The following is a 12,090-nucleotide window of genomic DNA, read 5'->3' as shown; positions in this document are numbered from 1 at the left end:
CCCATCCCTCTGGGTTGTCCTAGAGCACCAGCTTTGAGTGCCCTGCTTCATGCATCAAACTTGCACTGGTCATCTATTTTGCATATGGTAATATACATGTTTCAGTGCTATTCTCTCAAGTCATCCCACCCTCACCTTCTCCCATATATTCCAAAAGTCTGTTCTTTACATCTGTGTCTCTTTTTCTGCCTTGCATATAGGATTATTGTTACTCTCTTTCTAAATTCCACATGTATGCATTAATATACTGTATTGGTGGTTCTCTTTCTGATTTACTTCGCTCTTTCATCCACCTCATTAGAACTGACTCAAATGTGTTCTTTTTATAGCTGAGTAATATTCCATTGTGTGTATATTACCACAACTTCCTTATCCACTCATCTGCTGATGAATATCGAGGTTGCTTCCATGTCCTAGCTATTGTAAACCATGCTGCAGTGAACATTGGGGTACATGTGTCTCTTTCAGTTTTGGTTTCCTTGGTGTGTATGCCCAGCAGTGGGATTACTGGGTCGTATGGCAGTTCTGTTTCCAGTTTTTTAAGGACTCTCCACAGTGTCCTCCATAGTGGCTGTACCAGTTTGCATTCCCACCAGCAGTATAAGAGGGTTCCCTTTTCTCCACACCCTCTCCAGCATTTATTGTTTGTAGACTTTGTGATGGTGGCCATTCTGACCAGTGTGAGATGGTACCTCATTGTGGTTTTGATTTGTATTTCTCTGATAATGAGTGATGTTGAGCATCTTTTCATGTGTTTGTTAGCCATCTGTATGTCTTCTTTGGAGAAATGTCTGTTTAGTTCTTTGGCCCACTTTTTGACTGGGTCGTTTATTTTTCTGGTATTGAGCTGCATGAATTGCTTGTATATTTTGGAGATTAATTCTTTGTCAGTTGCTTCATTTGCTATTATTTTCTTCCATTCTGAAGGCTGCCTTTTCACCTTGCTTATAATTTCCTTTGTTGTGAAAAAGCTTTGAAGTTTAATTAGGTCCCATTTGTTTATTTTTGGTTTTGTTTCCATTACTCTGGGGGGTTGGAGAAGGCAATGGCAATCCACTCCAATACTCTTGCCTGGAAAATCCCATGGATGGAGGAGTCCATGGGGTCACAAAGAGTCGGACACGACTGAACGACTTCACTTTCACTTTTCACTTTCATGCACTGGAGAAGGAAATGGCAACCCACTCCAGTGTTCTTGCCTGGAGAATCCCAGGGATGGGGGAGCCTGGTGGGCTGCCATCTATGGGGTCGCACAGAGTTGGACATGACTGAAGTGACTTAGCAGCAGCAGCACTCTGCGAGGGGGTGGGTCATAGATTTTGCTGTGATTTATGTCAGAGAGTGTTCTGCCTATGTTTTCCTCTAAGAGTTTTATAGTTTCTGGTCTTACATTTAGATCTTTAATCCATTTTGAGTAAACCAGTAGTTTTATATTCCCCGGACCAGCAGAATCTCCATCACCTGGGAACTTGCTAGAAATAGGGCCCATCCCAGAGGAGGGCTCAGCATTCTGTGTTGTAACTAGCCTTGCAGGTAACTCTTCCTCGAACTAAAGTTGGAGAACCACTGTTCTAAGCTCTATCCCTGAGTGAAATTGCTAGTTCATGGAATATGAGCATGTTGAAGTTTAACGGGTACTGCCAACCACTTCCAAACTGGTTATAAGCAGGTTATATACCTGCTTAGCTGTGTACGACAGTCTCTATCATTCCACAGCCTCACCAACACTGTGAAATATGCAACTTCCATTTTTTTGTGGTCATTCTGACAGGTGTGGAATGGTTATGATCTGAATTGGTATTTACTCAGTTACTAATTGAGGTTGAACATCTCAGATGTCCATAGGTCATTTGAGTTTTGTGTTCTGTGATGTGCCATTTGGACTCTTTTGCCTATTGAGATAAATAGTTATATTAAATAATCGCAATGTATTGACAGAATTGTAGAATAAACTCAGAATTCCCAAAAAGAAAGGAACTCAGGGGGAAAAAAAGAAAGTCAGGGAAAGAATTTCAGGGAGATGATGGTCAAAGAGTCCTGAAAGAATAGGGATTTGTCAGGCAGAGTGAGTGAAAGCCACCTATGTGGTATGAACAGAATGGCCTGATCAGGGAAAAGCAAGTCATTTGCTCTGGTGAACTAATAAGATATGTGAAGGAAAAGACATACAAGGCTAGGAGAAAGGTAGGGAGTGACTAGATGTATGTATTTTAAATTTGTTTAATCTTTTATTGACTGTTGGGCATTTGCATTATGATTAGTTTGAGTGGATTTTTTTCTTTCCTATTTTAAATTAAGCTGATATAAACATCTTAGTATATATAGCTGCTTTTTTCTTTTAAATTACTATCTTAGAATAACACATTTAGACAAATTATTAGATTAAAGGAAAGTAGGCATGATTAGTTTCATAATTTCTTACATATTTTGAAGTTACCCGTCATTAGGGAAATGCAAATCAAAACCACAGTGAGGTACCGTTTCACCCTCACTAGGATGACTATAGTGGAACAGACAGACCATAACAAATGTCGATGATGATGTGGAAAAATTGGAACCTTCATACATTGCTGGTGGGAATGTAAAATGATGTAGCTGCTTTGGAAAACTTTGGCAGTTTCCCAAGAAGTTAAACATTGAGTGATTGTATAACCCAGGAGTTCCATGCCTAGGTTTATGCCCAAGAGAATTGAAAAACTTTGTCTACACAAAACTTGTATGCAAATATTCATGGTAGCATTATTCATAATAGCCCCCAAAATAGAAACAACCCAAATATTCATTGAGAGATAAATGAATCACAAGATGTGGTATACCCATAAAGTAAAGTGGGATATTATTCAACTGTGAAAGAATGAAGTACTGATAATAGTAAAACATTATGCTAAAGGAAAGACACCAATCACGAAGAATCACATATTCTAAAATTAGATTGTGGTGGTGGTTACAGATCCCTGTGAATATACTGAAAAACACTGAACTGTACACTTTAAATAGGTGAGTTGTATGATATGTGAATTGTATCTCAATAAATGTTTTACAAAAAATAAAATGGATTAAAAAATTACCCTCTGGGAAAATTATACTTTTTTTATCACAATCAACTGTGTTTGGTGTCTCCCGTACAACCTTTAGGCTTTATTATTTTTGTTCAATTTATTAGGCATGTACTCAAAACTTCCTTAATTAAATTGTAAGTTCCCTCGGTAGAATGTAAGCTCCAAGAGGGCAGGAACTTTCTTCTGTTTCTCTTCACTGCTCTCTCCCTTGAACAGTGCCTGGCAAATAATATGTACTCAGTGACATTTGTTAAATGAATACATTTTTATATATATTTTTCTTTTGTTAAACTTTTTATTTTGTATTGGGTTATAGCTGATTAGGGCCTTCCCTGGTGGCTCAGTGGTAAAGAATCTGCTTACAATGCAGGAGACACCGAAGACATGGGTCCAATCCCTGAGTTGGGAAGACCTCCTGGAGGAGGACATGGCAACCCACTCCAGTATTCTTGCCAGGAAAATCCCATGGACAGAGGAGCCCAGTGGGCTACAGTCCATAGGGTCTCAAAGAGTTGGACATGACTAAAGCGACTAAGCACTCATGCATAGCTGATTAACAAACAATGTTATGATGGTTTCAGGTGAACCGTGAAGGGACTCAGCCATACATATATATGTATCCATTCTCCCCTAAACTCCCCTCCCATCCAGGCTGCCACATAACATTGAGCAGAGTTTCATGTACTATATCGTAGGTTCTTGCTGGTTATCCATTTTAAATATAAGCTTTGTGTGCATGTCCATCCCAAACTCCTTAACTATCCCTTCCCCCATCCCCCCCCACCCATTTTTATATTTTTAGTTACTAGGAAAACACTGGGCTTCCCTGGTGGCTCAGATGGTAAAGCGTCTGCCTGCAATGTGGGAGACCTGGGTTCGATCCCTGGGTTGGGAAGATGCCCTGGAGAAGGAAATGACAACCCACTCCAGTACCCTTGCCTGGAAAATCCCATGGACAGAGGAGCCTGGTAGGCTACAGTCCATGGGGCTGCAAAGAGTCGGACATGACTGAGAAACTTCACTTTCAGAAGAAAACACTTTCTGCTTTAGTGTCTTAATTTCATAGTACATTTTGTTTTGAAAAGAACCAGTGTATAACTGAATTGAATTGAATGTGATTCTGGTGAGTGATCTGGTTCAAGTCCTTTGACCTTACATGCTTTTACTTTCTTCTGAAATTTATTATAGCAATAGTTTGCAAATGTTTGACTATGAGAACTCCATTTGCAAACCTATGTTCACATAGTTAACGGTTGTACTTTTTATATTAGTCAGTGATAAAACTTCGTAGTGACAAGAAGTCATTTATATTTTAACAGTGGCTATAGTATCTTCAGAAATTTGCAAAATAGAGGTTCTAATATGTGAGACATACCCTTATTCATTCTGTAGTCCGTTTTTGGTAGCTGTGTGTATTATTCATGGACCCATGGCAATAATTTTGAAAGCCATCAGGGAGTTGGGTCCAGTTAATTGGGCACTACTTAACTACAGTATCAGAACTGAGGAAGATTACTGAAATGGAGAAAGGAACGGCTTCCAGTATTCTGGCCTGGAGAATTCCATGGACTGTATAGTCCATGGGGTCGCAAAGAGTCAGACACGACTGAGTGACTTGTGCTAAAAACAACTTATAAAAGATTATACCCAAATGTGTTTTTTTATAAAAATTCAGTTCCTAAATCTACCAGTTTCTTTTAAAGACTGAAATGTATTTTTAAAACCTAGTTTATATGTTTTCTAAAATTAACTTATTTGACATTATTTGTTTTAGAAAACAGAAGCAAATTAAATGTCTAATCATGCTTAAGTTTTGGTGTATTTATCTGGTGGAAGTTAGGTGATAATTGAGTATGATAATTAGGCATTGTAATTCTTATTATCTAACAATTTTAAAAGTGGGATATATCATCAAGTATTCCTAAATATTTTGACTGTGATTGTATGAACGTAACTGCAGTTATATGTATGTGACCAGTGGTGAAAGGTGGGGAGGAAGAGTAGTGGTTGTGCTCAGAGGAATTCTGGGGGAGTGTTCCCTCTTTTTGAAACACTTATTTAGCAGTTGCTGTGTGCCAGGCAGTATTCTGAGCTTTTTTCATGACTTAATTCAGGGATCATCAAACTACAATGCATTTGGCCTTTGGGGCCTAGTTTTGTGTGGTCCTTGAGCTACAAATGATTTTTATATTTTTTTAAAAAAATTTTTTGAAGAAGATAATATGATGAAGACCTTATATGAACTGCAAAATCTGAAATAGTTATGCTCTGGCCTTTTACAGAAAAAACTTTCTTATCTTTGATCTAATTGATTTTATGTTTACAACATTCCAATAAGGTGGGTGCTATAAGGAAATTGAGGCACAGAGGGCTTAAGTTACTTTTTGTCAGTGGCATTCACTGTTTTTGGAGCAGGTTACAGGCCCTTTCTACAAACTTGCTAATCCTGTGTTTCTTTGCAGTGTAAAAAGAGGATAGTGGCTCACGTGTCAAAGGATGGCACGGTCACGCTCTAGATCCCCCAGGTGGAGGCACAGGTGAGCAGTCCTTAGTTAAGCAGAGTAAGCATGGGTTTGGAACGTGCTTCAACAGTTTTCATTTTGTCACTTTCAAGACCAAATTATAATGTGGAAGAGCTTCAGAAAGAAAAGGGAATGCAAAGAAGTAAATGGTTTGAACATGGAGGGCCTCACAGAGGTCATTTGTTTCACCCTTTTGTGGTAGGCTCTGGTGAGGTGGCACAAAAGACCCTGCCAAGCTTAGTGCCTGATTTCTGGGTGCCTTCTCAGAACTCTTTGTCACCAACTCTAAAGGGTCTGCTATCGTTCCCAGCTTGCAAGCTAACAGATTAGCGTGTCACAAGGCACTCTTGGATCAGAGACAAAAGCCTTTATTACTCATGTGCAGCAGGCAGCTGAGCTTCATGTTCCTGTGTTCCCATTACCTCTGGCTTTCAGACAGTAAACAGTCTGCCTGCAGTGTAGGAGACCTGGGTTTGATCCCTGTGTTGGGAAGATCCCCTGGAGAAGGGAATGGCAGCCCACTCCAGTATTCTTGGCTGGGAAATTCCATGGACGGAGGAGCCAGGTGGGCCCCAGTCTATGGGGTTGCAACCATGTAGTCACTCATAACTGAGCGACTAACACACACACACATATTACCTCTAGTCCTCTGAGGGTGGGAGCTGCTGACACAGCTGAGGAACCCAAGCCCCATTAAGGACAGTAGGGAATCCTGCCCGGCCTTTGCCTTGGAGGAGACATTATCTTGTTATCCTGGACAGCAAACACATTGGCTCTCTGCCCCTTAGGGAGGCCCTGTCCCTATCTTTCCAGGGAGTTTGCCTTGAAACAGAAGCTCAGGAGGCGTGCAGAGCACTAGAGACCTATGGAGTCTCCCAACAGACTCCCTGGGTCTCTTTTGTCTCTTTAGGAGAACTGTAAATGATAGCCACTATTTCAGCAGTCTCCTTCAGAAGAAAGGGGCTCTGTGCAATAGAACCCTGATATGAGGTATAATACCAAAGCAGTACTCATTGTGAGGTAAGGATTAAAGTAAGAGATTGAGTATTTCATCAGTTTGGAAGACCTCAGCCTCTGGCTGGCAGCTTTTCTCCTTAGCAGTAGAAAAGATGGAGTGTTCCAGGAAGTCCTCAGGGTCTTCAGTTGCTTCTTCCTGTGAAGAGTTGCAGCCAGCTGGATGACAGAGTCTCTGCTTCAACTGAATAATGCACTTGCCAGTGCATCTAGCTTGGTGACTCTAGAGGGAGACATTGTCAAATCCAGTGTATAAGTCATGGTATGTACATGAGGAAGATAAATCAGCCTCCTTTCTTGTAGGGAGAACCTAGACATGTCACCAAATGGAAAGAGTTTTACTTGTGGTTGTTTCAACTCCGTGGCAGCTGCTGCAGAGGGGGGCTGATAACAAAAACTGCAAAGGTAGCTGCTGCATTGGTTAGAAGACATTAAACTCTCAGGGAGGAAGTTGGGAGATTGGACAAGTCAGATGGGAGGAAAGGTCCCCAGGTGCAAATTTGAACCAGATGGTAGTACTTCTCTTCTCTCAGACTGGTTTCCTCAGATACAGAAGGCTTCCTCCTCAGTTGGAATGAAAGGTTCCATGTTGGCAGTGCTCAGGTGTTGAAGAAGGTAGTTACAGAAAGGACATGCTGTCCCTGGAGATCATTAAAGCTGCACTAAAGCACATATTCACAGAAATAAAAGCTCTGATTCAACAGCACTTCCTTCATTTTATATATAAGGGGACAGGTCTGGGAAATAAAACTTATTTATGTCAATAGTAATACTGGAAGGACTAAGCATGAGGTCCACTTCTTAAGGTCCTCTTCCTCCCACCACCTCCACGTGCTGTTTTAAGATGTAGTTTTTGCTACTTGATATAACCTTAGTAGAGAGAATAGATAATCAGTTAGGGAAAGTGTGGGATCAGTTTGGGGTCTGAGTTTGGATTTGATATGCAACATAAACTCTTAGAATCTATTTTGATTTCAGAGATTATGTTCGGTTTTCCAGAGACTCTCCTGCACACTTAATTGTGTGACTCTAACCCTCTTTCTCCTTATTTCTTACTTGACCATGGAACCTGACGTAAGCTTTGTTGACGGGCCCTTTTGCCAGAACTTTGCTGTCAGCAATCTTCCAAAATGGATCCTGCTGAGTACCTAAGCTGGTCCTCCTCTAGTAGGATGGCTGTGCTCAGCCCATTTTGATATGTACATGGGGTATATCAGTTTAGGTGAAAAGAGTATGCGTGTTGAATTGGGCAGAAGCATAGTCAGGCTCCCAAGTGAACAATTTAGAATACATATATCAAATACTGATGAATCTGAGTGGAAGAGGCAGGGGAAAGCAAACGTTTTATTTGGATAAGTCACTGTAATACCAACTTAGTGTATTGTCTTTGAATGGACTAAACTTTTCTGTATTTGTTTACATAGGTCTTTATCGCCAGTGCCTAGAAGTTCTGAACACTACAAGCAAAGATATGAGCATTATGGCTACGACTATAGGAAGGATCCCAAAAGACCCATCACTTGGAGAATGGACGATGAGAAATATGGACAGAGCAAACCAAGGATTTCTTCTCATGAAAATATACATTACCGATCTTACGAGCATAGATCACCTTCCCCAAACATAAGAGGAAACTCTTCAGAAAAGTTTTATACTTATAAGCCTCCCCAAGTATATTTACCAGAAAGAGGAGATGATAGTAACAGAAGAGCTCAGTATGTGCCCAGACACTCAGAAGGTATGTTCTACAGAGAGCACCAGAGGAGTTGTTATCCCCAGAAAGCACAAGGAAGATATATTCCTGATGACCGCAGAAATAGAAGAAGTGAAAAAGGAGGGACACCATCTGTGAGATCAACAACAGATTCTTTTAGATTCGAAGGACATTGGCATGAAGATGAACCGAGGTACCAGAGGATACAAGATGAAAAATACTCTCAGTCACTTAGAAGAGGCTCTGAAGATTTTGAGAAAAGGAGCTCTTTTCAGAAGAGGTATAGAAAAATATTAAACTAGCATAATTTGATATAAAGCCTCAAATGAAAAAGTCTGTTTACTTTATGGTTGAAGATAACCTTGAAAATCTTTTTTCTAAAAGATTAAAAGCATTGCAATGTAGTTTTGGTCTACTGATAGTAGTGCAGTGTTTATTTTTAGAGTAAATCATGTAGATGGCTAGAATATATTTTTTTAAAAGATGCTATTTTCTGTAAGTAACCTTGTGCATCTATGAGCTGGCTTAAGGGATTGTAGGTTAACTTTCCACTATATTTTTCATTTAAAGCCATGCTGCCCAACATTCCACACATATAAATTCTCACTTTATTCTTTCTAGTGCAAATGTAAACTGTTTTATGTCAACACAGGTATCCTGAGGATCATGATTTCAGAAAATATGGACACACATCAAAAAGACCTCACGATGTGGAGAGGTATGAAAACAGAGAGCCTGCCAGGAGCCCACAGTGGAAATCCAGGCATTTTTCTTCTCCTTACCAAGAGAAGAAAGATCAGCGGAACCTTGAAACCCAAACTTATCGATATGCTCCAAGGGAGTTCCCAGAGACCAGTTCAGCAGCCAAGGTATCCTGTGATTCTCGCCACAAATATCGGAAGACCTCAGATGGCGACAAGGACTTTTATGATGGAAGAGCTCAGAAGTACCCTAAGGAGGAAGATAGAAAATTGGGTTCTCAAAAAGGCCCTGTGAACAGAGAGTCCAGTTGTTCTCATGCTGGAAGAGGGAGAGAGACTGAAGGTGGGCAGGTCAGAGAATCTTCTAAGCCATCTAAGAAAGACTGTGCTGCCTTAACCCATTCAGATAAAAGTGATGTTGATTCGAGATCCTGTAAGGACACACGGAAGGACAAAATAAAGAAAGAAAGGGCTGGCAGTAAAGAGAGCAACTCTTCCTGTAACCAACTTGATAATAGTGATTCCGACTTGAAACCTTCATCTGTCTTTCTTAAGGAGAAGTCACTCACAGTTAAAGTAGATGTGAAGCAAGGACAGAATAAATCTAGGTATTATCTTCATTTTTTCTTAATGATGTGTAATAACTGTTTCTGCCACCTTTTTTTAGCTTTGAAAATAGAGTTCATAGTGTGTTTAGAGTTCATCAAGTGAGGGGGTGGGGATTGCCAGATTTTTTAAAAAAGCCCTGTAATGGGGATTAATCCCGTGATTTAGTAATACAGGATGATGTCATGTTTGTTTCCGTGTTTGTATCTGACGATGCTTTTGGGGTGCAGAGCATTCTATGGAGTTGGTCCTCTTCATGAATTTACATGTTTTTATGTTTCCACATTTTCTATACCCACAAATAGGCCAGGTAGTGTTCAAGGAGACCTATTCCTTGCTCAATTTCTCAAAGCCTGTTTTCCCTATTGCATGAAATTCAGAGAATTTTTGGCCTGGAAGGGACCTTTCAGCAGGCCCTGATATTGTAGAGAAAGACCATGAGGCCTTGAGAGATGAAGTGACTTAGATCTGAGTCTGTGCCTGGGGATCAAATCTATATGTCCCCTTGTGTCTCAAGGAGGTGGATGACTTAACGTGGTTCTTGCTACCATCTCAAAAGGAGTGGAGCTCAACCAACTAGCTTCTCCTAGGTAGAGGAATTAGGCTAGAGTCTATAAAGAGGCCAATTTGTAAGACATTTGGTTTAGCGCTTAATGAGACTTTAACAAAAAAGACTACTTTCGTAATAGGTTTTATTCCTCTAAAGTGGATTGCATGCTTTGTTCTATTACCTCTGTTTATGGATTCTGAGAATAATAAGGCACTGACACTTGGATGCATCAGCTAGTTTGTTTGTTGTCTTAATACACTACCAGTATGTGAGTTAAAAAGTGATGGACCATGTTGATTTGGTGATTTATGTTCACAGTTGACTCGTATCTGTATTTGAATAAAAAACTAGAGGGAACAAAATCCAAGGTTAGAATGTAAAAGTGAGGGTGGTAAATCCATAGTCTTTTTTTTTTTTAAAAAACAAAAAACAAAATACATTTGTTTCTTTCTTTAAAGTTAGATTTAACTGTCCCTTTTCCTGATTTTTTTTACGGTCATTATACTTGCAAAAATATCTTAAAATATACATATGTATATTTATATGTACACAGAAAGAATTTATATATATGATTATATTAAAAGAAGTTGGACAAATAGAAGGGAGGGGGAAATCACCCATAATCCTACTACCCTAGGACCATTTTATTAATATTTTGATACAGCTTTTTGGGGCTACTTTTCTATATGGTTGTCATAACTGTATATAACTATATATATGGTTGTCATAACCCACTCCAGTAATCTTGCCTGGGAAATGCCACGGACAAAGGAGCCTGGTGGGCTATAGTCCATGGGGTCGCAAAAGAGTCAGACATGACTTAGTGACTAAACAGCAACATTCTATTTCATATAATATGTCTTAAGTCACTTTGTGCTATATTTCCTACTCGTTCTTAATCTTAAGAGTATAAAGGCTCTGCTGCTGCTGCTGCTAAGTCGCTTCAGTCATGTCCGACTCTGTGTGACCCCAAAGATGGCAGCCCACCAGGCTCCCCTGTACCTGGGATTCTCCAGGCAAGAATACTGGAGTGGGTTGCCATTTCCTTCTCCAATGCATGAAAGTGAAAAGTGAAGGTGAAGTTGCTCAGTCGTGTCTGACTCTTCGCGACCCCATGGACTGCAGCCCACCAGGCTCCTCTGTCCATGGGATTTTCCAGGCAAGAGTACTGGAGTGGGATGTCATTGCCTTCTCCTTAAAGGCTCTACTAGTTCTTAATCTTAAGAGTATAAAGGTTGCTCTGAGCATCAAGTTTAAGGATCTTACCTTAAGATTTTTCTCTTTCTAACCTTATATTATGAAAATGTTCAAACATACAGAAAAGTTGAAACATAATTGAAAGTTGAAATAAAACATACAGAACTGTACACTTGACACCTATATACCCACCACCTAGAGTCTACAATTAACATTTTACTCTACTTCTGTAATCACATCTGTTCATCTATCATTCCATCTTAATTTTTCACTGCATTTCAAAGTGAAGATACAAGTACACTCACCTTTACATATTTCAGTATTTAATATTTGTTTACAGTTTTTTTCTTTTGAGGTAAAATTACATGCAATCAAATCACAAAAATCTTGAATTTTTACATAAAAGTAAAATCACAAAAACTTTGAATTTTAAAATGATAGTAAAAGTAATTTAAAAATAAAAGTTAAAATCTTGTATTTTTTAAATATTTAATGTTTTATACTTAAATTAGAATTAATAAATTGGCTGTAACATTTTTAAAGAATGCTAAAAGTAACAATTTTGAAGTATTTTATTTTAGTAGACCTTATTAGAGATAAGGTCCTAAGATAAAAATCTTAAGGTAATATCCTTAAACTTGATGCTTACACTGTTAATTTTATAACTTCACGTTGAGAAATAGAAGCTCGATCTTCATCATGTGTCACAAAAATGAGCTTCCAAAAA

General features: G+C 39.3%; 1 protein-coding gene across 12 annotated transcripts in view; it reads left to right on the top strand.

The window, feature by feature from the left end:
• The window catches only part of BCLAF3 (BCLAF1 and THRAP3 family member 3), a 51,976-nt gene that overhangs the window by 9,099 nt on the left and 30,787 nt on the right, over positions 1-12,090 (top strand). For 10 of the 12 annotated variants that reach the window (XM_025277232.2, XM_006041388.3, XM_006041386.3 and 7 more), the window contains 3 exons: positions 5,522-5,596; positions 8,020-8,589; positions 8,962-9,618. In XM_025277232.2, the coding sequence (XP_025133017.1) occupies positions 5,556-5,596; positions 8,020-8,589; positions 8,962-9,618 (1,268 nt within the window). In that variant the 5' untranslated portion in view covers positions 5,522-5,555. The remainder of the gene's footprint in view (positions 1-5,521; positions 5,597-8,019; positions 8,590-8,961; positions 9,619-12,090) is intronic. The other 2 variants (XM_025277231.2, XM_006041390.3) reach the window with 1 other exon arrangement.

This window comes from Bubalus bubalis, chromosome X, assembly GCF_019923935.1.
Source record: "Bubalus bubalis isolate 160015118507 breed Murrah chromosome X, NDDB_SH_1, whole genome shotgun sequence".
Lineage (NCBI taxonomy): Eukaryota > Metazoa > Chordata > Mammalia > Artiodactyla > Bovidae > Bubalus > Bubalus bubalis.
The sequence above is the reverse complement of the archived record's forward strand: the minus strand, read 5'-3'. Positions and strand labels throughout refer to the sequence as shown.